Source organism: Priceomyces carsonii, assembly GCF_900007245.1.
Source record: "Priceomyces carsonii strain CBS4050 genome assembly, scaffold: Debaryomyces_carsonii_scaffold_6, whole genome shotgun sequence".
NCBI classification, from domain to species: Eukaryota; Fungi; Ascomycota; class Pichiomycetes; order Serinales; family Debaryomycetaceae; genus Priceomyces; species Priceomyces carsonii.
The window spans coordinates 852,089-875,314 of NW_026946679.1; the positions used below are offsets into that span (position 1 = coordinate 852,089).

The following is a 23,226-nucleotide window of genomic DNA, read 5'->3' on the forward strand; positions in this document are numbered from 1 at the left end:
CATTCAGTTGCTAATTGAACGGAATAAATATAAAATCCATATTGTATGTAGCTCATTTTGACTGATTTCGGAAAAGCTTCCTGTACATGAATTTTGAACAAATTCGTAGCATTCAAGGGAGATTTACATTGAAAGCTTAGATTAAGACCAGGGGTTGAGCATTAAGGGTCCAAAGCAATTGTATGACAGTCAAATATGCCTGAACCAGCTTCTCAGTATGTAATTTATAATGATTTATTCATGTAACTCTTCGGGATAAATTAGCTGATACTAACTATTTAGATTTCAACAACTTGAAAAATTAGGTGAAGGAACCTATGCTACCGTCTACAAAGGAAGGAATCGTGCAACAGGCACTTTGGTGGCATTGAAAGAGATTAATTTGGACTCCGAGGAAGGAACGCCCTCTACAGCTATTAGAGAGATCTCTTTGATGAAGGAGTTGGACTGTGAAAATATTGTCACTCTCTACGACGTGATTCACACAGAGAATAAGCTAACCTTGGTATTTGAGTTTATGGATAAGGATCTTAAAAAATACATGGAGACGCAAGGCAATCAGGGTGCATTGGATATGAAAATCGTGAAATCGTTTATGTTTCAGTTGCTAAAAGGAATTATGTTTTGCCATGACAATAGAGTACTCCATCGCGATTTGAAGCCTCAGAACTTATTGATAAATAGCAAGGGACAATTAAAGTTGGGAGATTTTGGTTTAGCTAGAGCTTTTGGAATTCCTTTCAATACTTTCTCTAATGAAGTGGTGACTTTATGGTACCGAGCACCCGATGTTTTACTAGGTTCGAGAGCATACACCACATCTATCGACATCTGGTCTGCTGGCTGTATATTCGCAGAAATGTGCACTGGTAAACCACTTTTTCCAGGATCGGCTAATGATGACCAGCTAATCAAGATCTTTAAGTTGATGGGAACTCCAAATGAAAGAACTTGGCCAGGAATTTCACAATATGCTAATTACAAAAATAATTGGGAAGTTTATGTACCACAAGATTTGAGGATTTTAATCCCAAACCTAGATCCATTGGGTTTGAACCTACTTCAAAGTTTGTTGCAAATGAGACCGGATGCAAGAATAACTGCTAGACAAGCCTTGCAGCACCCTTGGTTCCACGAAATCACAAATCCAAATCCAAATCCCTTGATGCATCATTTGTCAGACCCTTATCAGCAACAAGCACAGCAGCACCAACAACTGCTGCAGCAATATTAAGAGTTATCTAGAGATTTGATGATTATTTTTATTTTTCTCTTTTATTTCTTTATTCTCTTTTAAATTGAATGACTAGGCATCTAAAAGTCTATTAATATACAAAATGGCCTTCTATAAAATTCGCTATAAATTCATTAAACGTAAAATATCATTACTTGGGTGGTCATTAAATCTCATTAAGTATTGAAACAAATCGTAGTTTTTTATCTCCATAACAAAAAGCCACAATTCACTATCATGTTTCTTGTGGTTCTCTTTATAATATATGGACAACAAATGAAGTAAAGATTTGTTGAGGTCTTCTTTTAAGTTTTGGTCCTTTGATTCTTTATAATTGTGTACGATTCGAAGGTACTCTATTACCGAATGAGTGTCGACATTTTCGTCAGATACATTACAATCGATTAAAAAGCTGAGTACTTCAAATAGCAGTATTTCTCTGTTTTCGTCAAATGATTTAGCAACATTGACAAGAACCTCATTGAGCTTGAGAAAATTCAAATTGAAAGTTCCATTTAGGCTCTTCACAATTTCAAAACGTTTCCTCGAATGCAACATATTGTTATAATAACACTCAGGAAAATTCGAGGCTTTTTCAAAAGTTCTGTAATTGAAAGTAGAAGAAACCGCTTGTGAAGGGTTGGGAGTTTCTGTACCGCCGGAGTCACGATCTAAAGTGACAGAATTTTCCATTAAGTTATCTCTCCCTGTTAATAGATTGTTGCTTTCACTTCTATTCTCACTGTTATTGCTAATCAGCTCTGCATTATGGGTCAAGTTATTTAGGTCATTCGAAATCGCCGCCAATAAAGATTCGATTAATCTTGGCCGTTCGCTTATTTCTTCTAAAATTTGTTTCTGATCTAACACTTTGAATTCCTTGGTCTTTAAATGGCCTATCAAATCGAGAGAAATGAACTTATACTTGAAGAAACTGCTAAGTAGCCCCTTAGAGAACTTCTTGAATATCTCTAAACAGCTAATGAGCTTTATTACATTCACGTTCTCATTGCTGGCCGGGAATCTTTTAATATACATGTCTAAACTTTCCTCGTAGTCTTTAAAGTCAACCTTTTCATTCAAATTAAACTCAAAATACGACCTAGAAAATCCATCAACTAAAGAGAGATTTCGCCAGCTTTGTTTTGACTCAGATTCGTGCCTAAACCTAAGAAGGTTGTTTAAGTACTTATTAGCAAGTGGCAAGTTGTTTCCTTCTAGTCCTGTAGAAACGAAGATTCTCAAACTTAATTCTTCTGGCATTCTTTCTAATATTGATCTCTTCTCTTCGTATTTTCTATTAGTAATCTTCTTCTTACCTGGAGGCTTTAAGCTTGAAGAATTATGATTTCCTTTGAGAGTCCTTCGCCTTTTTAAAGGCTTTCCAGGCTCTATAAAACCCATAGTTTGGCGCTTATCTAGGAATCAAGGTTTTTTTTTTGTTTATTCAATATGATGAGCACTGCTCATCATAAATTTTTTTAAGAAGCACGAACTATCTACGACATACACTTTCAACTTAAGGCATTAACATCTTATTTCAGACTAAAAATCTTATCAAATAAAAAGAGAACAGAAGCGAAGACATGAAAGTTTTACTATAATTGGGACTCTAATGGTCTTTGAACTGGTCTTCAGTCACACCTGCTCCCATTGCAGCAGTAGAAGTAACACCACCAGAGGCTAACTTCAATAAACCATCGATGTACTCAGCACCTGACCATTTCTGGTGCTTGACGACTTCAACACCTTTCTCGATTTCTGGTTGTTGAACATATTGACCATAAGCTCTCATTCCAATTTGAGAGAATTTGTTAGCGAAGTCGTCAACAGCCAAGGCCGTAGTATGCAAACCGGCTAAGGTAATGAATTGCCAGACGTAACCTAATTTACCTAATCTCTTGATGTAAGTTTCTTGCTCATCGGCAGGCATAGCCTTGTTCCAGTTGAAAGAAGGTGATAAGTTGTAAGCTAACCATTGGTCTGGCCATTGGGACTTAACACCGTCGGCGAATTCCTTTGCTTGGTTGTAGTCTGGCAAAGCACTTTCCATCCAGATCAAGTCGGCATATGGAGCGTAAGCTCTACCTCTCATGACGGCACATTGAGTACCACCTTGATATCTGTAGTAACCTTCTCTTGCTCTGGCGACGTCCCAGTTGAAGTAGATGTCCTTACCTAATAATTCATAGGCTAACTTCTTAGCCTCTTTGTGAGAAGACAATGATAAAGGATTAACCTTATCGGTAAACTTCTTGATTAATTGATCTTTGTTGGAATAGTTACCTGATTTGATCTCATCAATTACAGCTTCATGGAATAACTTCAAGCCAGCCTTCTTAGTCCATTCAATTTCAATATTAGCCAACTTTTGACCATAAATACCTTTAGCTTCAGCTTCGGCCATTAATGAAGATAACTCTGGAACATCCGGGTTGGTAGCACCAATGATAAAATAATGATCTCTATGGTCAATGGTTGAAGTGATCAAGGTAGCAGCTTCAGAATCAGTTCTGGCAACACACAATAAATCCGAGCCAAGAATATCGGCAGATGCTCTGATAGCAACTAATCTGTTAATGTGTTCTTGAACTGGAACCAAAACCTTACCGGCCATATGTCCACATTTCTTAGTACCTGGGGCTTGATCTTCAATGTGAATACCGGCAGCTCCTCTTTCGACAAATAACTTGGTTAATTTAATAATAGCAGTCAAACCACCGTGTCCAGTATCAGCATCTGCAATGATAGGTCTCAAAAAGTCTATGTATGGAGTCTTTGCCCTTTGTTCCTTGGTTAAACCCAATCTTTCTTCTCTTTGCTTCCTGTCATGGAACAACTGAGCAAACCACAAGTGTTCGACCTTGTTGGGGACAGTATCCATAGGGTAATCAGCTAAATCTGGAGATGGCTCGTTAGATGTGGATGCGGTGGATGAACATTGCCATCCAGAAACGTAAATCGTATCTAAGTATTTGGCCATTTGAGCGACTTGAATAGGATCCAAGGCACCAAATGTGAAAGAAACGGTCTTGTTCTTATCATGCTCTTCCAACAATTTGTACAATTTCTTAGCCTGATTGGAAGATGGATATTCAATCTTCAAGGTTCCTCTTTTGGATGCAATATCCTCAGCTTGGTAAATTCTTTTGGTCTTTCTCCAACGAGGTTCGGACCACCATTTCTTGATGTCCCTAACTTGTTGTTGGTAGAATTGCTCCTCCTTGTTTATGTCGATCTTGGTATAAGCCATGCTTAATGTTCTTATTTCTTAGCTACTTTGTTTGTAACTTTTATGCAATAGTGCTAATATCAGCGTATTCAGAAAGTTGGGATTCACTCCTTATATAGTTTCTGCTTTCGTCCACCTCGCCCGCTACTTACCCCAGATTTGCGTGAGTGAAAAATAGGTAGCGTATGAGTAAATGCTGGAGCAAGGGAAAAGCTCCGCTTGTCCATTCCGGTCACCACCCGGTGCACAATTTATTCTATTCCGATCCCATTTATATGTTAGTCACGTGTAATTTGCCTTCGGACAAAAGGAGACAGTGTATTTAGCACCTACATATCTTTGCAATCAAATTACTAGGTCGGTCTGGCCGACCGGTTCAAGAGGATTTTCGGATACCAATACTATTGTGACCCCCGTTTCTCTCGGAACCTAACCTCCGAGAGCCTATTTAATAATGATTCCCGGCTGATTGAATCTTACCTCCGAATGGATTATATCCGCTTAAATCCAACTAAGCTCCTTTATCTCCCATAATAATTGGCATTCTGGTTCTCACCATAATTGTAAGATGGCCATCAGCTTTTATAGGTATCAAACATAAACGTAGAGAATAAGTCTATGAGTAACCTAACATAACCACTTCACAGCTTTTTCTTTGGGTGATATCTTCCTAATATCTTTTAGCCTGAAGAATGATTGCTTACTTGCTCTCAGTAGTGACCCTATTATTGCAGCCAAAGTGAGCCTCAATGACTCAAGTCCGCCATCGGTAACCGGTTTTCTTAATCGCCTTTCTGCCGAGGTTCAAAAAACATCCACCGACAGCGGTCACGAGATTTCTACTATATCCGCTAAACTACGCATAGAATGTTGATGAATGTTAATTATGGCACGTCGTGTGATATCTCATCGCTCGGATCTTTTCTCTCCTGTGTTTATAATATCTTTGAGAGCCACATTAGCGCTCTATTGTGTCTTTGGGGACCTTGCAGTAGCGGGTAATGTTGTTTACGTCCTGCATGTTAATTGATACTCCCAGCTGTAGATCAGCGACTTCATTCTTCCATCTTTTAGTGTGAAAGGCAGTGATTAATCTTCGGAAGCTAAGCATCAGTCGCAAAAAGCCTTGTTTACTCCCCTGTACGTCAGAAAGATCTCTTTTGAAAAGTTGGATTGTGTGCAGGAAATACTACCTTTTGGTTTCTGCCAGCGCCGTTGACTATGCCCCATTCTAAAGATTTCTAGATAATATAATTATTGGTAAGATTAAGTTGTTATTTGTTTTTGATATTAAAAAACTATTGAATCATTTACGTTGGATTGTGGTGTATTGATTTATTTGAGGTGCATCTGGGCGTTACTATTTAAGCGACAGTATAGATCTATTGTTTTTGAGTTGCATTTGAGTTATAAGGTTGATGTCAAATGTCGAGTCTAGTATCGCCATACTATTTGCAATATTTGGAATACCTACCTGATTTGCAGAAAACGGCGGGCGCTCTTATCACGTTCACGCCGTTGTTTTCATACGGAGCAACATGCTATGGTATTTATAAAAAGAAGAGTAGCGTGGGTTTTTCCATAGATATATGTGCAACAATGCTTATGTGCTCCATATTGAGGATATTCTATTATATTATCAGACCATATGAGATTGCAATTTTGAGGCAAAGTTTTGTGATGATCTTTATTCATTGTATATTGTTGAAAATATCGTTACAATATAGACCCCTGTCGTATAATCCGAAATGCTTGCATCAGTTTCCCATATTCAAAAATGAATTGAATTCAAATTTACCCAATAGAATGAACCTATCGCTGAGAGATCACGAAAGTTACTCAAGCGAGTCAAATCTAGAGTTAGCAAAAGATATTGCTGCAGACTATTTGCATTATTATACTGTGTACTTCAAAATTTTCTTTACACAATTTTTAAACTTCTTTGATGTGTATTACATGAGGCCCATGCTTTTTTGGCAGTGGGTAGAGGTAAACAAATACTGGGAATTTTTGTTGAAATTTTCTGGGTTTTTTGGTATTTTAACCGTACTATTTATTAAAAATCAAAATTTTGGCGCTTTCATTGGCTTTTTAAGTTTATTTATGGAAAGTTTGTTACCATTGCCACAAATCCTATTGTTAAATAGGCTACAATCCATCAAGAATTTTAAAAGCGTTTTATTATTAAGCTGGTTAGGTGGCGATTGTACAAAAATTGGCTATTTATTACTTGGAGCAAAAGATGTCTCCATAATTTTTATACTTGCGGCGTTGTTTCAAATGGGCTTAGACTTGATAATAGTATTGCAATACTTCCATTTTCGCAAATTAGAGCAAGAACCAATAGCGAAAGATATTGAGCTTAATACTATGGTTTAATTACATTGTATTTATGTACAAATTCTTTGCATTAATAGATCATTAGTTTCATATAAATTTATATATCCAAGTAAATAAAATAATGGTTGAAACTTTATAAATAATTTCTATTTATATAAGAAGCACCCTATACTAATACGTATTCAACGTTTTCCTTAGCCTCGTTGATTAAATTTAATGCATCTTGACCAACCAAACCATGTTTAACTTTAATGTGTCTAGATAATGCGTCTCCACGAGAAAACGTTTTCAGCTTTCCGTTTCCAGGCCCACCATTAAGTCGTCCCTCACATATCACACACCTAAATATTTTCTTCTTCGTTGCATGTATAGTTTCTTGATGTCTTATTAAATCATAGGGTCTCGAAAATTGCTTATTACAAGGATGACCTGTCGATGGATTAATGAGATCACATTGGTGGTTGGGATTGGATGCAGAAATCTCTGCCGCCGTTTTATGTTGGTGGCTTTCATCAGGGGATGGAGTATCAGGTTCTATACTTGCAGAAAATTCTCTTCTGGGTATAGGGGATTCCGTATTATGCTCGAGATCAAATGGAGTTGCAGTAAATGCATCATCGTCATCATCTGCTTCTATATCCATTGAGCCATCGTCATTTATAGTTCTATCAATGTTATCATTGCTTTTCGTTGACTCATAGTTATCAAGAAAGCCGCCCATTAAGTCATCCTTTGATTTTGAGTTATCAGAATTCTTGAAGTAGTCGTCCAAATCCATCACATCATTTCCCTTCATCATCAAGTCATCAAAGTCACCTTCTTCATCATAAAAATAATTGTCATCTTCATCTTCAGATATATCTTCTTCCACATCTTCATTAAAATCGTCAATCAACAAATAGTCGTTTTCATAACCTGGTATCTTATCGTTGAATGCTGATGACTGGTTTGGAACAAACAAAGATGAATCCGAAAAATCGTCATAAAACCCCTTTTGGTTGATCAATTGTGATGGCTGAATGTCAGGATTGAACAATATGTAATCTTCATCTTTGAGATTCTTGGAGTTATCATCCGAAGTCTCCAAAGTTGTTATTCTTCTTCTTCTACCAAAAGGAGGAACAAAGCTGTTCTGTTTTTGAATTTCCTGTGGCTTAATGTATGAATTCACTTGAGTATCCGGATTACCGTAATCCGTGAAAGGGTATATTTTTGTCTGGTTTGAATATGACAGGTTATTGTAGAAGTCCTCATTCACAGGAAAATCTGTCGCAGAGGCCAACTGAGAAGAACTTATGTTGTTCTTGGTATATTGATCAATAAATGAATCAGGAATATTAAGCAAACTTGGTAAGTTTGACCTATTGATACTACCGTTCGCTAACTGAGTATTAGTAAGCACGGGAGAAGACCTTGTTGACTGATTTCTTGGTTTTGGAGCATCTTCCCGTTGTGATTGCTGTGATGGCAGTTGAGATAATTGCAGTTGAGACTGCTGATTGTTACTAAGTTGAATAGGACTCATTGGTAAGTGATATAAATCTTCATCCATTACGTCCGTAATTGTTCTTTTCAAAGTTGGTAAAATTGCTAAGGAGGTCATATCTATATTTGTATCCTCGAACGACCTTGAATTTAAATCTGGTTCTTGCAAAGTTGGATTTTGAGCCTCTTAACCTTGAAGATAGTTGTAACTTCTGTAGCTTTTACTCTTGCTGCTGTTTACTTAATAGCTGTCCCTAATTACTGAAGAGCCAGACTGAGCGTCAATTAAATAAGCCAGCAAACGATACTTTAGAATTTCTTGCTTGTTCTCTGTTGTAGTCTCTGGGCTCCACAAATAGATTGCAGTGATGATTATCCAGCCAACAAAGTTTAAGATGAATAAAACAAGTGTGGTAAAAGTTATAGAACTTTAATTCGGTGGCGCCGATGTGACTCTTTATTTAGTTGTGTGGTCGTGTAAATTCCTAATCGGGTCTCTGACGCAAACAAATTTGTCAGCGATAGCGACGGAGAAGAAACCTATTTAGATGTGTCCTTTCCCTTACGACAAACGCACCTGAAATTGTGAGGTGCAAAACTGATTTCTCCGTGTGTTGATCAGAAGCTTTTGGCTCTCAATATTCGCTAGTGTTGTAATGTGTTACTACTATTGTAGCTACCTAATATAGTATTAACTAGTATAAAAGAATATATCTGCTAATTTAAAGTTACTTAGAAGCTTTGATATCGATATATATGTGTATATCCTTATTAGTAATTTGTGATGACCGTTCTTTTATGCAGCGGAGACTTTGGCATGAATTTGTATGAGTTGTCATCCCCGAAGCTTCGAGAAGTAAGTACGACCATCTAGTCTGACGGACTGTTATCACCGTCTACCGGAAATTTCCTAATACGGAAGCTCGAGCGAGATGTCATGTGATGATATCAAGTTGGTAGCTTTAAAACGGCTTGCAGCCACCCTGGCCCTTGACACTTAAATCTGGCAACGATGTGTCATTTAGGTATGAAAAGAGTATTAGTTATTGTTTCACTTCTTGTCAATCTATCACTTTTTCCATTTGCCCTAATATAGATGGCGACTACTCTTAACGTTGCTTCTTGTGATGGTATAAACGTGTGTCATCGGATTAAGGAGTTGTTATCTATGAATTCTAAAAAGCCTAGAACTTTTTGTGATTTAGTTTACTGTTTCCATGATCATTCTATATCATCCAGTATGCCTCATCCCTCAGTTCCGTGACTTATTTCTAATTCGAAGGATAAATGGCACATGATTCTTAATAGCATTTTCAAATCTACATCTCTTCTCTTAAATCATTATTGAATTAATAAATAGTATTAATCTTTCATGAAGATATATACGAGGTGTTTGTTTATTATTTAAGGCGTTTTCAGGACTTATCGAGGTGTTCCTTCTCTTCTAACTTTCTCTATTCCCTTCTCTGCCAATTCCTTGTCCAAATAATAATACCTAATTAGTGAACCCTCATCATTTAATTCAAAGACCATAGGAACTCCAGTAGGTACATTAATTTTGCTGATGTCTTTGTCGCTCACATTATTCATATACTTTATTAAACTTCTAACAACTGAGCCGTGTGTCACAATCAATACTGTTTTATTTAACTCGATTAAATTTTTTTGTAATATTTCAGAGGTGAAATATGGAATTAGTCTGTCCATTACCATTTTCAAAGACTCTCCGGTTGGTAACTTATCCTTTGGTATATCTATAAAATCATATCGTTCGTCGATTGAAACATCTTTACCCTGCTCAACCTGCGGGGGTAATCCTAAATAATCCCTCCTGACCCATTGATATTTTTCGGGTCCTAGTTCTTCATAAACTTTACTTTTGTCTACACCTTGGTATTTCCCATAATGCCTTTCGTTGAGTCTCCAAGTCTTGATCTGATCGATATAAAGCTTTTTCAACTCTTCTAGTATTATATTTCCCGTTTGAATTGATCTTGTCAATTTGGATGTATAAATTATTTGAGGATCCAAATTATTTTGGGCAATCAATTGTCCTGCCGTAAGCGCCTCTTCTTTTCCCTTGCTTGATAATGGGATATCGATCCATCCGCAAAACTTGTTTTCATGGTTCCACTGAGACTCGCCGTGACGTAATATAACAAGCTTATGAGCAACCGTCATAATCTACTTCTTCTTGGGTTTCAGACAATTCTAATTCTGGTTTACCTTAAAGCAATTAAAATAAGTACGGTGAAGAGTATCGGACCATACTCGATAGGCTTCATATCACGTTATCCATCGTCGTGTACGTCTCGTGACTTAAATGCAACCTTATAGTGTCATTATGTAACATTATTAAAGAAATGTAACGCAGCATGATAAGAAGGCTTCGTGAACCATGTGGCAGTATATAAGAGAATTTATTAGCCGATGACTTAAAGATTATAAAGATTTTTAGTTTCTGCATCTTGGTGTTAATTGGGTGGCCATTTATTAGTGAACTGAATGAACTAACTGCACCCGCTCCAAACCCGAAAATGATAACGACTACAAATCAACAACCGATTCTCAGAATTATTCATTCGCCCCTCATGCCCAATCCTTCTAAAGTGAGGTCTTTACCATTCACTTGGGATGAGACGAAGACTATAGTTGAAACAAACAAACTTGAGCTATTTGCCAGATCCGAGGAGCAAACAGAGAAGTATGCTAAATTTAAGGCGGAGCTAAAGCGGAACCACACAACAATATTCAAACATTTGTTGATTGCCGAACTAAATTGGTATGACAAGGCTTTGAATAATGGTATCGATAAAAGTGACATCAATCTATTGGATGACGCAGTCATCAAGTTTCAGCCAAAATCAAAGCATTTATTCACGGAAGCTAGTGACCTAAAAATTCTTCCAAACCATTTCCCATACTATTTTCAAGAAGGAATATCACATCTATGTGTTTGGTCTAAGCTAGTAATAGAAAATGATCCGGATTCACAAAAGGGTGATATTAGCAAGGCAACCCGAAATCTAATTTGCAAGTACGTAGAAAAAACTTTCATTGAGGGTCTTGGAATTGATAGAGAAAATGTTGTATGGTTCAGAAATTGGGGAGCACTTCAAAGCGTGAAAGGAATCAGTCACATTCATGTGTTAGTGAAAGGCTTCACGAGCGAGCAGTTGAACAAAGTTTTATATACTCCCGGTGCTCCATTGACTGAAGCCGAGTATGAAGAAGTTCATAATGAGAAATAGATACATATAGATACCCCCATTAGATAGTATTGATCTTGAATATAGAGCAAGTCAAGCAGAAACGCTACCCAGTAATTTTGCATTTTATCAGTTCAGAATATTTAATAACGTTTTCGAACGCATTTGAATACACATATTCTCAGAGGACCGCAAATCGTTTACTTTAGTAGTAAAGGTTTACAATAAAATATTATCAAAACTCGTCAATTAATATACAACCTAGAGAAATAAAGTACACTAAGATCATAACACTTAACCTCCAAAACCGTACAAGGTTCTACCTTGTCTCTTCAAAGCATAAACGACATCCAACGATGTAACAGTCTTTCTCTTAGCGTGCTCGGTGTATGTAACAGCATCTCTAATAACATTTTCCAAGAAGGATTTCAAGACGACTCTGACTTCTTCGTAGATTAAAGCAGAAATACGTTTAACACCACCTCTTCTTGCTAATCTTCTGATAGCTGGCTTTGTAATACCTTGAATGTTATCTCTTAAGATCTTTCTATGACGCTTGGCGCCACCTTTTCCTAAACCTTTTCCTCCTTTTCCTCTACCGGACATTATTGCTGTTTCTTAATATTAATGTTTTAAAAAGTACTAATTTATTTCTTGAAGGCGAACGTCTTATTTATAATTTACTGCGTCCCCCCTTAATAATGGCAATTTTTCTCAATCTTTGTATTGTGTTACAAAGGCAAATTTTACTATGGTCAGGTAAGCCCTTCTCAGCAAAAAGCTCGACTTAGTGCCTCAGCAAAAGGTCGTTAGAAAAAATGCTGTATTATTCGCAACCAGTGTGTAGATTACAGAATCGCATTCGCACTGCTTTTCTAAGGGAAAAGACAACTTTGCCAGTGTTTTCGCACTGTTTACCTTCACTTTCCCTGAGAAAAGACACTAAATTGCTGTCCTGTAGAGAGAAATGAGTATTTCGTGCGCGGGGACGCACTATGGCATCCGCGAAGAAGACTCATATATTTGTTTTGATAATGACCTCACGTTTCAATATGTTGTAAACAAACAAACAATATCTTAATATATAAAAGAAGCATATCCAAGATTTTTAATAATCCTATTTTTATATTATTATCGTAAATCAACATGGCTAGAACAAAGCAAACAGCAAGAAAGTCTACTGGTGGTAAGGCACCAAGAAAACAGTTAGCCTCAAAGGCTGCAAGAAAGTCTGCACCATCTACTGGTGGTGTCAAGAAACCACACAGATATAAGCCAGGTACCGTCGCTTTGAGAGAAATTAGAAGATTCCAAAAGTCTACTGAATTGTTAATCAGAAAATTGCCATTCCAAAGATTGGTCAGAGAGATTGCTCAAGATTTCAAGACTGACTTGAGATTTCAATCTTCTGCTATTGGTGCTTTACAAGAATCTGTCGAAGCTTACTTAGTTTCTCTTTTCGAAGACACCAACTTGTGTGCCATCCACGCAAAGAGAGTCACCATCCAAAAGAAGGATATTCAATTGGCTAGAAGATTGAGAGGTGAGAGGTCTTAGGGAATTCGGCATGAGAATTTGGTAACGTTTTAATTCTTATTCTAAGTGTATATTAGTAATATAATTTTTTCAATTAACTTGTTATTTGTAGGTTAGTAAGAGATTGAATATCACCTAGTATTATCTAAATATTTAATAAGTATTTATTTGTAGATGAACTTTTGGCTGAGAAAAAATTAGAAAGGGTACTTTTGCTCTTCGTTGTCAGCAAGATAACCTTCTTTTTCTTGTTTTTCAGCCATTTCTTCTAAATATGGTAATATTGTATCTTTAAACTTGCTTAAACCTCTATAATCTTGAACGTCTAGCTCCCAGCTATTTATAGCATTGAAAAGTCGTCTTGGTACATAAGGCTCTCGGGCAAGCTTGGTAATGGGTAAAAAGTAGGTTCGAATTGTAAAAACGGTTGCTCCCGTCTTTGGTAGCCTCCTCAAGCTTTGTCTTTCGCTTCTGAAATACAATTGTTCGGCTGTCTTAGCTGGTTCTGCGGTATACCAACCGACTGATTCATTATTCTCGTCACCAATTGACACAGACCACGGTAATTGATCATCTGTTTGTATAAAGTAGTTATTCCTAATTACTGGCTTGTCTACGGTTTGTCTTATAAAGAACTTTTCCATCCCACTCTGGAGCTTTTCTTTATATTTAGGAACATCACCAGAAGTGTGAATTTTGCTCAAAGGCATATTAAACTTGTCTTTAAGTCTCCAAAACCCAGCTAACATTATAGCTCCTGCTCTCAAAATATACTCCCCCTCCTCATTTTCTATCATTATAGCTAGATCATCCTGTACTAGGCTGGCCGCTATAAGCATAGGATCCTCTTTGGTTCGATATCCCTTCTTGAACAGAAACGTTTCACCAGTGATAATATTATCCAAACCCTGCTTTGTTTGCTTGAAAAGAGAAGGGTACCTATTTGGCAAATAGTTCCAAAACTCATCTAAAAGCTCATAGGCTGCTTCCGTAGCTATTGGTGATGTACCGTAGAGCTCACTACCTTTCTCCGCGATCCTTTTCATCTTATCCAGATGGTACTTTGGCCATTCGTTATCTAATTCTATCCAGTCCTCCCATTCCATGGCTCTGATTCCCATATTGATACTATATTTATGCCTAAAAGCACGATAAGGTATTGGTTCTGTTGTCTTTATATCCCAACCTCGATATGGAGCAGGAATGGGAGTAGAAAAATCATAATCTGGAACCCAATGACCATATTTTCTATTTTTGTTAAGGGCAGCTACTTCTTTGCTTGTGAGCTTTCTTGACGATTTGTTTAAGAAGAAAACAATTACCAATGCCGTGGAGCAAAGTAAGATGTTGTACAATGCAAATGAGCCGTGAGTATACTTCTGGAAGTGATCAAACAGCAGAAAATAAAGCGATGTAAACACCCCTTCGTTTGTTGTGGTATAATTCATATTACTTAATTGTCTTGACCTTTCTTTTATTCAGAATGATCAGCATCCCACTGAACTCTTCAACTTATATAGCGATTAGATTACTATCTATTCTTCGGTTGCATTTTCGCATAGACGGCCCAAAATAGGAAGGGGGTTCCACTACGATAATTCAGGAAACGATTATTTCTTCTATACACAAGAAATTTAAGCTGGAGGTAAAAATTCAGCAAAGAGAGCGGTCTGAACTAGGTTCCAGACAACTGAATACTTAATGATCCACATCCCCGTTGATCTCTCTTTCTGATTATTCGATATTAAAAGACTGGCTATGAACCAGTTACAAAGAGGTAAAAAAGAGGATACTCTAGTCAATATTTGTACATGCCAGAATAACAATCCCAATATTATAAGGCTAAAGTTGACCATAACATAGGGAAGAAGGATTCTGGTTGGGTTAATTTGGAAAAAATAGCGGAAGCTTAGCAAGCTTATGATAATCGTAGGTAATGCGAACAAGAAGTTCGGGATATTATTTGAGCTCCAATATCTTAAGAAACCCACGTTCCAGTAATGCGTCTGTGCAAAGGAGAATAATGAAGGCACCATATTATTACACCATTCTCCTCTTTCTGGGCAAAATTTCTCGTAATTCAACCAATTTATCCAAACAAAAGAGAAGAATAATTGCGAACCTGACGCTAACAGCCATAAAGAATCCTTCAAGTTATGATTTCTTACCATGAACTCAAAAGTATCGTATAAGTAAAATATCCCTAGTAGTAGTGCGTTCGCTCTGAATCCATAATTTAACGCAACGAATGATCCTGATAAAAGATAAGTTAGTTTATATTGGTATTGCTTAAGGGACATCTTTGAGTTGACCATAGAAAAATCACGGTAGTTGAGTGAAATTTCTCTCAAGTACATGGATATGAAACTCAATAGGCAACATGGTGATTCGGCATAATTAGCTGTTAAGAATATTCCTGCCTGAGATACTATAAATGATGCAGATGAATAAAATGACAATTTTTGTAGACGTTCTTCGTTCTGAGTAAAGTTTTTGAAAATGGTTCTAGTCAATGCAAATAGGATCAAGCTAGCCAAGTAATGTGAGATATTGTTTACGATCAAGCTCACTATAAGCTTTGTATAGAAATTATTCTCCCCAAAAGGAATTGATTTAATCATTCTCCAATATAACGGGCAAAATACGAATTGATGCTCGAATTTGATTTCATTAAAGAATAAATCAGTAAAGTAAACTGCATCCCATCTTATCACTTTATCTAGTATATTAGTAATTAGGTATTCTGTTATGTTAGGATATCTTGAACTTTCAATTAGCTTATACTTTGAATTTATGTGAGCTTCAATTACTATTTCCGATGAGGTGTCAAACTGACTTGGTACAAAGTAAACAATGAGCACTTGTGAAAGCTTTAAAAGTAAAAATAAAACGGTTAGGTTCCATACTGTGCTCTTCATAGCTAGTGGTCTATTTTTTTTGATTTTACCTATATGACGAACAGAAATTTATTCTCGATCTACAATAAATGATTGTAAGTACGACACATTAATATATTAATGGATCAAGCTATAAATATATTTAGTTTACTTCTTACCAAATTGAGTACTGAATGCTTCGATTATACCAGCAACAGATTGAGGATTGGCTAAAGTTGTGATGTCGCCTAACTGATCAGCTTCATTAGATGAAATTTTACGCAAGATTCTTCTCATAATCTTACCAGACCTAGTTTTTGGCAAATCACCCACTATAATAACATTCTTGGGTGCGGCAAAGGGGCCAATTTCGCTTCTGACTTGTAAGATTAATGCTTTTCTCAATGAAGTTGCTTCATCGCTTGTCTCATTACCGCTTATTTTTTTGGATTCGTCGTCCTTGAGAGCAACGTACGCCACAACTGCTTGTCCGGTCAAGTCATCATTAATTCCAACGACCGCAGCCTCAGAAACTCCTTTGTGCTCAATTAATGCAGCCTCTATTTCTGAAGTAGACAATCTGTGACCAGAAACATTAACGACATCATCAACTCTACCTCTAATCCAATAGTACCCATCATGATCTCTTGCAGCTCCATCACCTGTGAAGTAATAACCGGGATAAGGTTTTAAATAAGTGTCCATATATTTAGCATGGTTTCTCCAAACTGACCTTGCCATGGATGGCCAAGTATTCTTCACAGCTAAGACTCCTTCGACATCATTCTCTTTGATCTCAGCGCCTGTTACAGGGTCAATAAGGCAGGTGTCAATACCGAAGAATGGCAATGACGCAGAACCAGGCTTATTTGGTGTAATTCCTGCAATTGGTGCAATGAAATGAGAACCTGATTCAGTTTGCCAATAGGTATCAGAAATATGACACTGACCCTTACCCACTTTTTCATTATACCATTCCCAAATATCGGGAGATATAGGCTCTCCAACTGATCCAAGTGTTCTTAAGGAGCTTAAATCGTACTTAGCAATTTCCAGCTCGCCGGACTTCCTTAACAAACGTAACGCAGTGGGAGCTACGTAAAAATGGGTTACTTTGTGCTTCTGGACGATTTGCCACAACCTACCATAATCTGGATAAGCTGGTGTGCCCTCAAATATAACTGTTGGAACGCCTAGAGTCATAGGACCATATAAGGCGTATGTGTGTCCCGTGATCCATCCCACATCACCAGCAGTGAACAAAACATCTTCAGGTTGTATATCAAATATGTATTGGGTAGTCAAAGCCGCTCCCAACAAAAAGCCCGCAGTAGAGTGAACGACACCTTTTGGAGTGCCGGTTGAACCAGAGGTGTATAACAAGAATAATGGGTCTTCCGAATTCACTGGAACTGGAGCAAAATACCCTGGAAATTTTTCTGTTTCTTCATGCCACCAATAATCACGACCCTCTTTTAAAGAAATCGCCTCATTACCAGTTCTTCTGAACACTAAGACTTTTTCAACCGTTGGACAATTAGAAAGGGCCTCATCGCATAACTTTTTAATGTTAACCGTCTTGCCTCCACGACGACCTTCGTCACAGGTAATCAATGCTTTGCAAGAAGCATCATTTACTCTGTCTTTTATAGAACCTGAAGAGAAGCCGGCAAATATAACAGAGTGGATTGCTCCAATTCTTGCAACGGCCAACATTGAAATGATGGCTTGAGCATTCATAGGTAAGTAAATAGCAACCGTATCACCTTTTTTAATACCCCAGCTATTCAAAACACCTGCAACTTTGGATACTTCACGTAATAATTCCGCGTAAGTCAATATCTTACTTTCCTTCTCGTCGTCAGCTTCGTAAATTAAAGCAGGTTTATGAGGATTTTTAAAGGCATGCCTATCAACACAGTTGTAACTCGCATTCAATTCCCCACCAATAAACCAGGCTGCATCACCGTAGCTCAAAGATCCTGACTTTACTTTTTTGAAGTCTCTGTCCCAACTCAATAATTCCTTTGCGAAGGGGCCAAAAAAACCCTCTGGATCCTTAATGGATTTTTCATACATCTCATAATACTGCTGCAAATTCTTAAGATGACCAGGGTGTGGTTGCCTTTCAAAAAACTCTTTTGGGGTTGGTATAGCATTAATATGGTTAGCCTCATGGACAACTTTATGATTCGCTGAAGTCATTTTAATCTATGAGTAATAAACGTAAAGTGTCCGCCGTTTTTTAGATTCGTGGTTTTAGCACCTTGAAGTTTCTTGTCTTTTTATCTGTATACTGACAAACGGTGAAATGACTGAACTCAATTGATCAATCTATACTCGTAATTAACTATAAGATAACTTAATAATCCTGCTTTCTATCAGCCTGATTTATGATGAATGATATCTAACTTAAAAAGACGTGTAATATCTACGTCTTCCTTATAAATTCTATACTGATCTTAACTCGATAAGTATATAAACAGAGCAGAAACTTCTTTCCTATTCTTAGGTAAATCTGGGGGGATCTACTTGGTTATATACCAATTTCGGACTTTTGACTTCTTATTCAAAGTACTGCTTTTTTGGATTGAGGCCCGAAATTGAAATTTGTCCTGACCGGCATAAACGATCTAAACGAATGAAAATTTTGGTGAACAGTTTGTTGGCAAAGATTGTGTGTCGGAATTGGACCCCGTAATCAAATTGGCTGCAATTGGCTAAGTCGGTGCAAGTTAGCTATAACATAATCGCCAATAATACCATAAGGTATCTCATATTGTTGCTCATGTATTGACCCCGGAGTAGCAATCTGTTCCTTGTTCAATATCTGGGGTCATAGCTAAAACCGAACTTTAACACCGAAATAGTCTACAGTACGGAACATACGAAAGCATACTCCGGGCTAGCGGCAACTATTCAGCAGTATGATAACATGTTTTTGATTACCGCAACCTTTCTTCTCCAAACCGCTCTATAGATGGTTGTTTCGAATCCACAAGGCATAGTAGTTAAAGAAACCAGTAATAACAGGGTCTTATCGCTTAAAAGCAGTGTCTTTCAAAGGTTATCACCTCCAGAGCCCCTCATAAGTCCCGCCATTAGAAATTGCTGCTATGGGTGTGGTTGAATCACAGTCTGGATCAACGGATCTCAAGACTGACTCGGCCAGAGATAATGTGACTTCCCTCCCATTCGACCTCGTAAATAGCCCAACCAAATGTGGGGGCCAACAAAAACTTTAAAGATTCATCGAACAATAGAAGTCACGAGATCAGTATAAGGTAAACATCGGAAGTAGCCTTCCGAGTTTGCCAGACGTCACTGTTCTTAAAGTCACGTTCACAATATTCTACTACTCTTATGAATAATTTTTCTAAATATACAAACTTCTATTCCTTTATCTATATATTCATTAACTCTAGGTATCTCTATCTATCTACCTTTTAATATTTTACTGAAATTAATCAACCTCTTCGACAGTTGGGCCATCGTTACCTGCTTCTGGGGCGGCACCACCTGGGAAACCACCTGGAGCAGCACCGCCTGGGGCAGCACCACCTTGATAAGCCTTGGACATGATAGGATTAGCCTTACCCTCCAATTCCTTTTGTCTGTCGGCAAACTCCTCAGCTGTAGCAGTTTGGTTGGAATCTAACCATTCAATAACTTCTTCAGCAGCCTTAGTAACTTCCTCAATTTCAGAAGCATCCAACTTAGACTTGAACTCTTCTTCACCTAAGGTTGACTTCAAAGAGTAAGCGTATGATTCCAAAGCGTTCTTGGCCTGGACTCTAGCTGCTTCCTTTTCATCCTCATCCTTAAACTTTTCAGCTTCAGAAACCATTCTTTCAATTTCGTCCTTAGATAATCTACCCTTATCATTTGTGATAGTGATCTTCTGAGTCTTACCAGTACCCTTTTCTAAGGCAGAAACATTCAAGATACCATTTGCATCTACATCGAAAGTAACTTCGATTTGTGGAACACCTCTTGGTGCAGGTGGAATACCAGATAATTCGAACTTACCCAACAAGTTGTTGTCCTTTGTCTTAGCTCTTTCACCTTCAAATACTTGAATCAAAACACCTGGCTGGTTGTCAGCGTATGTTGAGAAAGTTTCAGACTTCTTGGTTGGAATAGTTGAATTTCTTGGAATCAATTTGGTCATAATACCACCGGCAGTTTCGATACCTAATGATAATGGAGCAACATCCAACAATAACAAGTCTTGAGTCTTGGAGGAAGTGTCACCAGACAAAATGGCAGCTTGAACAGCAGCACCGTAAGCAACAGCCTCATCTGGGTTAATTGACTTATTTGGCTCTTTTCCATTGAAGAAGTCAGAAACTAACTTCTGAATCTTTGGAATTCTGGTAGAACCACCAACGAGAACAATCTCATCAACTTGAGACTTGTCGACCTTAGCATCTCTCAAAACCTTCTCTACTGGATCCAAAGTAGATCTGAATAAATCTTGACATAATTCTTCGAATCTTGCTCTGGTGATAGAAGTGTAGAAATCAATACCTTCGTATAAGGAGTCAATTTCAACTGATGTCTGAGCAGAAGATGATAAGGTTCTCTTGGCTCTTTCACATGCAGTTCTTAATCTCCTTAAAGCTCTTTGGTTGGAGGATAAGTCCTTCTTGTTCTTTCTCTTGAATTCGTTAACGAAATGGGTGACTAATCTGTGGTCAAAATCTTCACCACCTAAATGAGTATCACCTGCAGTCGATTTAACTTCAAAAATACCATCTTCAATGGATAATAATGAAACATCGAAGGTACCACCACCTAAATCGAAAATCAAAACATTCTTTTCTTTTTCGTCTTTCTTGTCCAAACCATATGCAATGGCAGCGGCAGTAGGTTCGTTGATGATTCTCATAACGTTCAAACCAGAAATCAAACCAGCATCCTTGGTAGCTTGTCTTTGAGAATCGTTGAAATAAGCTGGAACAGTAACAACAGCGTCGTTAACTTTGGTTCCTAAGAATTCTTCAGCAGTCTCTTTCATCTTACCCAAAACCATGGAAGAGATTTCTTCTGGGGTAAAAACTTTAGTTTCACCTTTGTATTCGACTTGAATTTGAGGCTTTCCACCCTTGTCAATAACCTTGAATGGAAAGTGTTTGAGGTCACCTTGAACTTCAGCATCGTCAAACTTTCTACCGATCAAACGTTTGGCGTCGAACACAGTGTTTGCTGGGTTCATAGCAGCTTGATTCTTAGCTGCATCACCGATCAATCTTTCAGAATCTGTGAATGCAACGAATGATGGAGTAGTTCTGTTACCTTGGTCATTTGCAATAATCTCAACACGATCATTGGCAAAATGGGCAACACAAGAATATGTCGTACCTAAATCAATACCGACAGCTTTAGACATCTTTATCTATGAATCTAATATAATATGAGATATAGTATCTTCGTATTCTGAAAAGAGTTAATGTAAAAAATCTCGACTTCCTCAGTGTCCTTTTATACTAGAAATGGCCATTTCAAAAGTAATTGAGCCACTAGTTTTCGTCGATGCAAGTAAGCTGCTTGCACATTCTATTAGATTCGATAACATTCTATGCAATTGTTCCAGACGAATTACGGTGCGAACTATCGACTTCGACATTGGCTGCAACTCCTTTCGATAGAAGCCTGAAGAATTCTAAATAGCAATATTCTAATCTCGTGACTCGTCATGTGATTACTAGTTTTTATATTCAGCCACAATTACATTTCAACTGAATCACAGTCATAACGTTTCAATCTTATACATACGTGAATAGAAAAAATATACATAGTGAAAGCAAGAAGATAAAAGGGAGAGTATTCATATTCCATTAAATAAAAATGCCTAACATTAATGGTCAGGTATAAAATAAAGTATGTGGTGTTTTGTGCTGCTCATATGCTTATGTTGCATATTAGATAACCTAGATTCGTCCACCAGTGAGTTAAACACCTTTCTTGAGCCGGGCATGTAGCATTACGGTGGTACAATCTAAGTCAGCTTCTCTTTAGTATAATCATTAACCAAGTGGAAAGAACCTATTCTTCTGAAGACACCCTTGGCTGTAATCCATGTCTGCTTAATGGCAGGGACATCAGATTTGTTAACTGTGTTGTCGATGAAAACCTCAATTGATTTAATATGATTCCTAGTAAAAGACGACTTCTCAAATCTAACCTTCACGAATAGCGCGTAGAGTATGAAGGGCAATAAAGATCTCTTCCTAAACGTAACAATACGTAAAAATAACCAGACTAACGTGAAGTTCTCTAAAACCGCAGCCAATTGGACTGACTTGACGTTATTTTTGGAAATAAAGTCGCCAACTTTAGTAGAAATTGGGTGCTCATCGAGCCTGGCAACTGGTAGCAAGTATGCTTTTGTATATGCTAATACATGAAATACAGAAAACAATGCAAAAGGCAACAAGGTTAATAACACATAGGGTCTGGTAACCAATAATCCAACGCCCAAGAAGAAGTATTGAACATTATCATCTCTAATCAAGGTGCCAAAACTTGTCGTCTTTTTGCTCAATTGATAGATTAAAATGCCGAAGCTTTCGACAATTCCAATTAGTGCTAACTGATACCAAAACCTTGGATACTTGCCAAGCTTCACATAAGTTAACAGATAGAAGAAAATACTCAATAGTGTGACGACATGTCCAACAAACCAAGCAAATTGAAGTGACTGGAATAGTTAGTAGTGTTATAAATGTCTCTCAGTAATATACTTACTCTCACAGCAGTAGCCAACTTCTCTTTATCTAATCCTGCCTTAGAGGATGTATTGGTCTTTGTCTCAGGCACTTTGGCTTTCGATTCTGGTGTTTTACTTTCCGACATTATTCCTCTTAATTGTCAAGTTTCTTTTCTTAAAAACGAAATAGCAATACAATATCTCTTGAGGATGGATTTTTTAGCAAATTTCAGAACAGATTGTTAATAAAGCTGTTAAAGTCACGAGATCAAACAAAGTAGGCGCTACAATTTCACAATCCGCACTGCAAAACTTACCATAATAAGAAGGCGATCAGTGCCTACGAATTTAAAGATTGCGGGTTCCACCTTCGAATTGATCTACAGTTGATTTCAAAATGATTCTCGGGTACATACTTCTATATATTGTGATAAGCACAAATAAAATTATGAAACCAGGAAGCAGTAATAAACGATAATAAAATATAATAAAATAGTCAAGTTAGAGGAAAATAAAATAAAATATAGATATCAAAACTTCAACTCCATAAGAGCCCCTACTTCGAACTTCGATTCTTATATTCACGTTTAAGTCTTTTCATT

At 37.4% G+C, this 23,226-nt stretch overlaps 14 protein-coding genes across 14 annotated transcripts; 4 read left to right on the top strand and 10 right to left on the bottom strand.

Moving 5' to 3' along the window:
• Nucleotides 1-195: 195 nt before the first annotated feature.
• On the top strand, nt 196-1,234 carry PHO85 (cyclin-dependent serine/threonine-protein kinase; the record flags this gene model as incomplete). Its single annotated transcript, XM_062955579.1, has 2 exons — nt 196-215; nt 283-1,234. 2 exons carry the CDS (start codon nt 196-198, stop codon nt 1,232-1,234), a joined length of 972 nt encoding a protein of 323 aa, XP_062812167.1.
• A 123-nt stretch (nt 1,235-1,357) lies between these two features.
• PRCAT00005501001 (uncharacterized protein) lies at nt 1,358-2,638 on the bottom strand (the record flags this gene model as incomplete). The annotated part of the gene is made up of 1 exon (XM_062955580.1): nt 1,358-2,638. The coding sequence occupies one exon, from the start codon at nt 2,636-2,638 to the stop codon at nt 1,358-1,360; it is 1,281 nt and encodes a 426-aa protein (XP_062812168.1).
• A 208-nt stretch (nt 2,639-2,846) lies between these two features.
• Nucleotides 2,847-4,487, bottom strand: ICL1 (isocitrate lyase 1; the record flags this gene model as incomplete). Its single annotated transcript, XM_062955581.1, has 1 exon — nt 2,847-4,487. The coding sequence occupies one exon, from the start codon at nt 4,485-4,487 to the stop codon at nt 2,847-2,849; it is 1,641 nt and encodes a 546-aa protein (XP_062812169.1).
• A 1,404-nt stretch (nt 4,488-5,891) lies between these two features.
• PRCAT00005503001 (uncharacterized protein) lies at nt 5,892-6,845 on the top strand (the record flags this gene model as incomplete). Its single annotated transcript, XM_062955582.1, has 1 exon — nt 5,892-6,845. One exon carries the CDS (start codon nt 5,892-5,894, stop codon nt 6,843-6,845), a length of 954 nt encoding a protein of 317 aa, XP_062812170.1.
• A 127-nt stretch (nt 6,846-6,972) lies between these two features.
• On the bottom strand, nt 6,973-8,409 carry RPN4 (stress-regulated transcription factor; the record flags this gene model as incomplete). Its single annotated transcript, XM_062955583.1, has 1 exon — nt 6,973-8,409. The coding sequence occupies one exon, from the start codon at nt 8,407-8,409 to the stop codon at nt 6,973-6,975; it is 1,437 nt and encodes a 478-aa protein (XP_062812171.1).
• Nucleotides 8,410-9,713: 1,304 nt separating this feature from the next.
• GPM2 (Gpm2p) lies at nt 9,714-10,472 on the bottom strand (the record flags this gene model as incomplete). The annotated part of the gene is made up of 1 exon (XM_062955584.1): nt 9,714-10,472. One exon carries the CDS (start codon nt 10,470-10,472, stop codon nt 9,714-9,716), a length of 759 nt encoding a protein of 252 aa, XP_062812172.1.
• Nucleotides 10,473-10,828: 356 nt separating this feature from the next.
• On the top strand, nt 10,829-11,542 carry GIG1 (Gig1p; the record flags this gene model as incomplete). Its single annotated transcript, XM_062955585.1, has 1 exon — nt 10,829-11,542. One exon carries the CDS (start codon nt 10,829-10,831, stop codon nt 11,540-11,542), a length of 714 nt encoding a protein of 237 aa, XP_062812173.1.
• Nucleotides 11,543-11,794: 252 nt separating this feature from the next.
• HHF1 (histone) lies at nt 11,795-12,106 on the bottom strand (the record flags this gene model as incomplete). Its single annotated transcript, XM_062955586.1, has 1 exon — nt 11,795-12,106. The coding sequence occupies one exon, from the start codon at nt 12,104-12,106 to the stop codon at nt 11,795-11,797; it is 312 nt and encodes a 103-aa protein (XP_062812174.1).
• Nucleotides 12,107-12,646: 540 nt separating this feature from the next.
• On the top strand, nt 12,647-13,057 carry HHT21 (Hht21p; the record flags this gene model as incomplete). Its single annotated transcript, XM_062955587.1, has 1 exon — nt 12,647-13,057. One exon carries the CDS (start codon nt 12,647-12,649, stop codon nt 13,055-13,057), a length of 411 nt encoding a protein of 136 aa, XP_062812175.1.
• A 176-nt stretch (nt 13,058-13,233) lies between these two features.
• Nucleotides 13,234-14,484, bottom strand: PRCAT00005509001 (uncharacterized protein; the record flags this gene model as incomplete). The annotated part of the gene is made up of 1 exon (XM_062955589.1): nt 13,234-14,484. One exon carries the CDS (start codon nt 14,482-14,484, stop codon nt 13,234-13,236), a length of 1,251 nt encoding a protein of 416 aa, XP_062812176.1.
• A 186-nt stretch (nt 14,485-14,670) lies between these two features.
• PRCAT00005510001 (GPI-anchor transamidase) lies at nt 14,671-15,954 on the bottom strand (the record flags this gene model as incomplete). The annotated part of the gene is made up of 1 exon (XM_062955590.1): nt 14,671-15,954. The coding sequence occupies one exon, from the start codon at nt 15,952-15,954 to the stop codon at nt 14,671-14,673; it is 1,284 nt and encodes a 427-aa protein (XP_062812177.1).
• A 126-nt stretch (nt 15,955-16,080) lies between these two features.
• On the bottom strand, nt 16,081-18,117 carry ACS2 (acetate--CoA ligase; the record flags this gene model as incomplete). Its single annotated transcript, XM_062955591.1, has 1 exon — nt 16,081-18,117. The coding sequence occupies one exon, from the start codon at nt 18,115-18,117 to the stop codon at nt 16,081-16,083; it is 2,037 nt and encodes a 678-aa protein (XP_062812178.1).
• A 1,258-nt stretch (nt 18,118-19,375) lies between these two features.
• On the bottom strand, nt 19,376-21,304 carry SSA2 (Hsp70 family chaperone; the record flags this gene model as incomplete). Its single annotated transcript, XM_062955592.1, has 1 exon — nt 19,376-21,304. The coding sequence occupies one exon, from the start codon at nt 21,302-21,304 to the stop codon at nt 19,376-19,378; it is 1,929 nt and encodes a 642-aa protein (XP_062812179.1).
• Nucleotides 21,305-21,913: 609 nt separating this feature from the next.
• PRCAT00005513001 (nucleoporin) lies at nt 21,914-22,770 on the bottom strand (the record flags this gene model as incomplete). The annotated part of the gene is made up of 2 exons (XM_062955593.1): nt 21,914-22,615; nt 22,663-22,770. The coding sequence occupies 2 exons, from the start codon at nt 22,768-22,770 to the stop codon at nt 21,914-21,916; spliced, it is 810 nt and encodes a 269-aa protein (XP_062812180.1).
• Nucleotides 22,771-23,226: the final 456 nt, after the last annotated feature.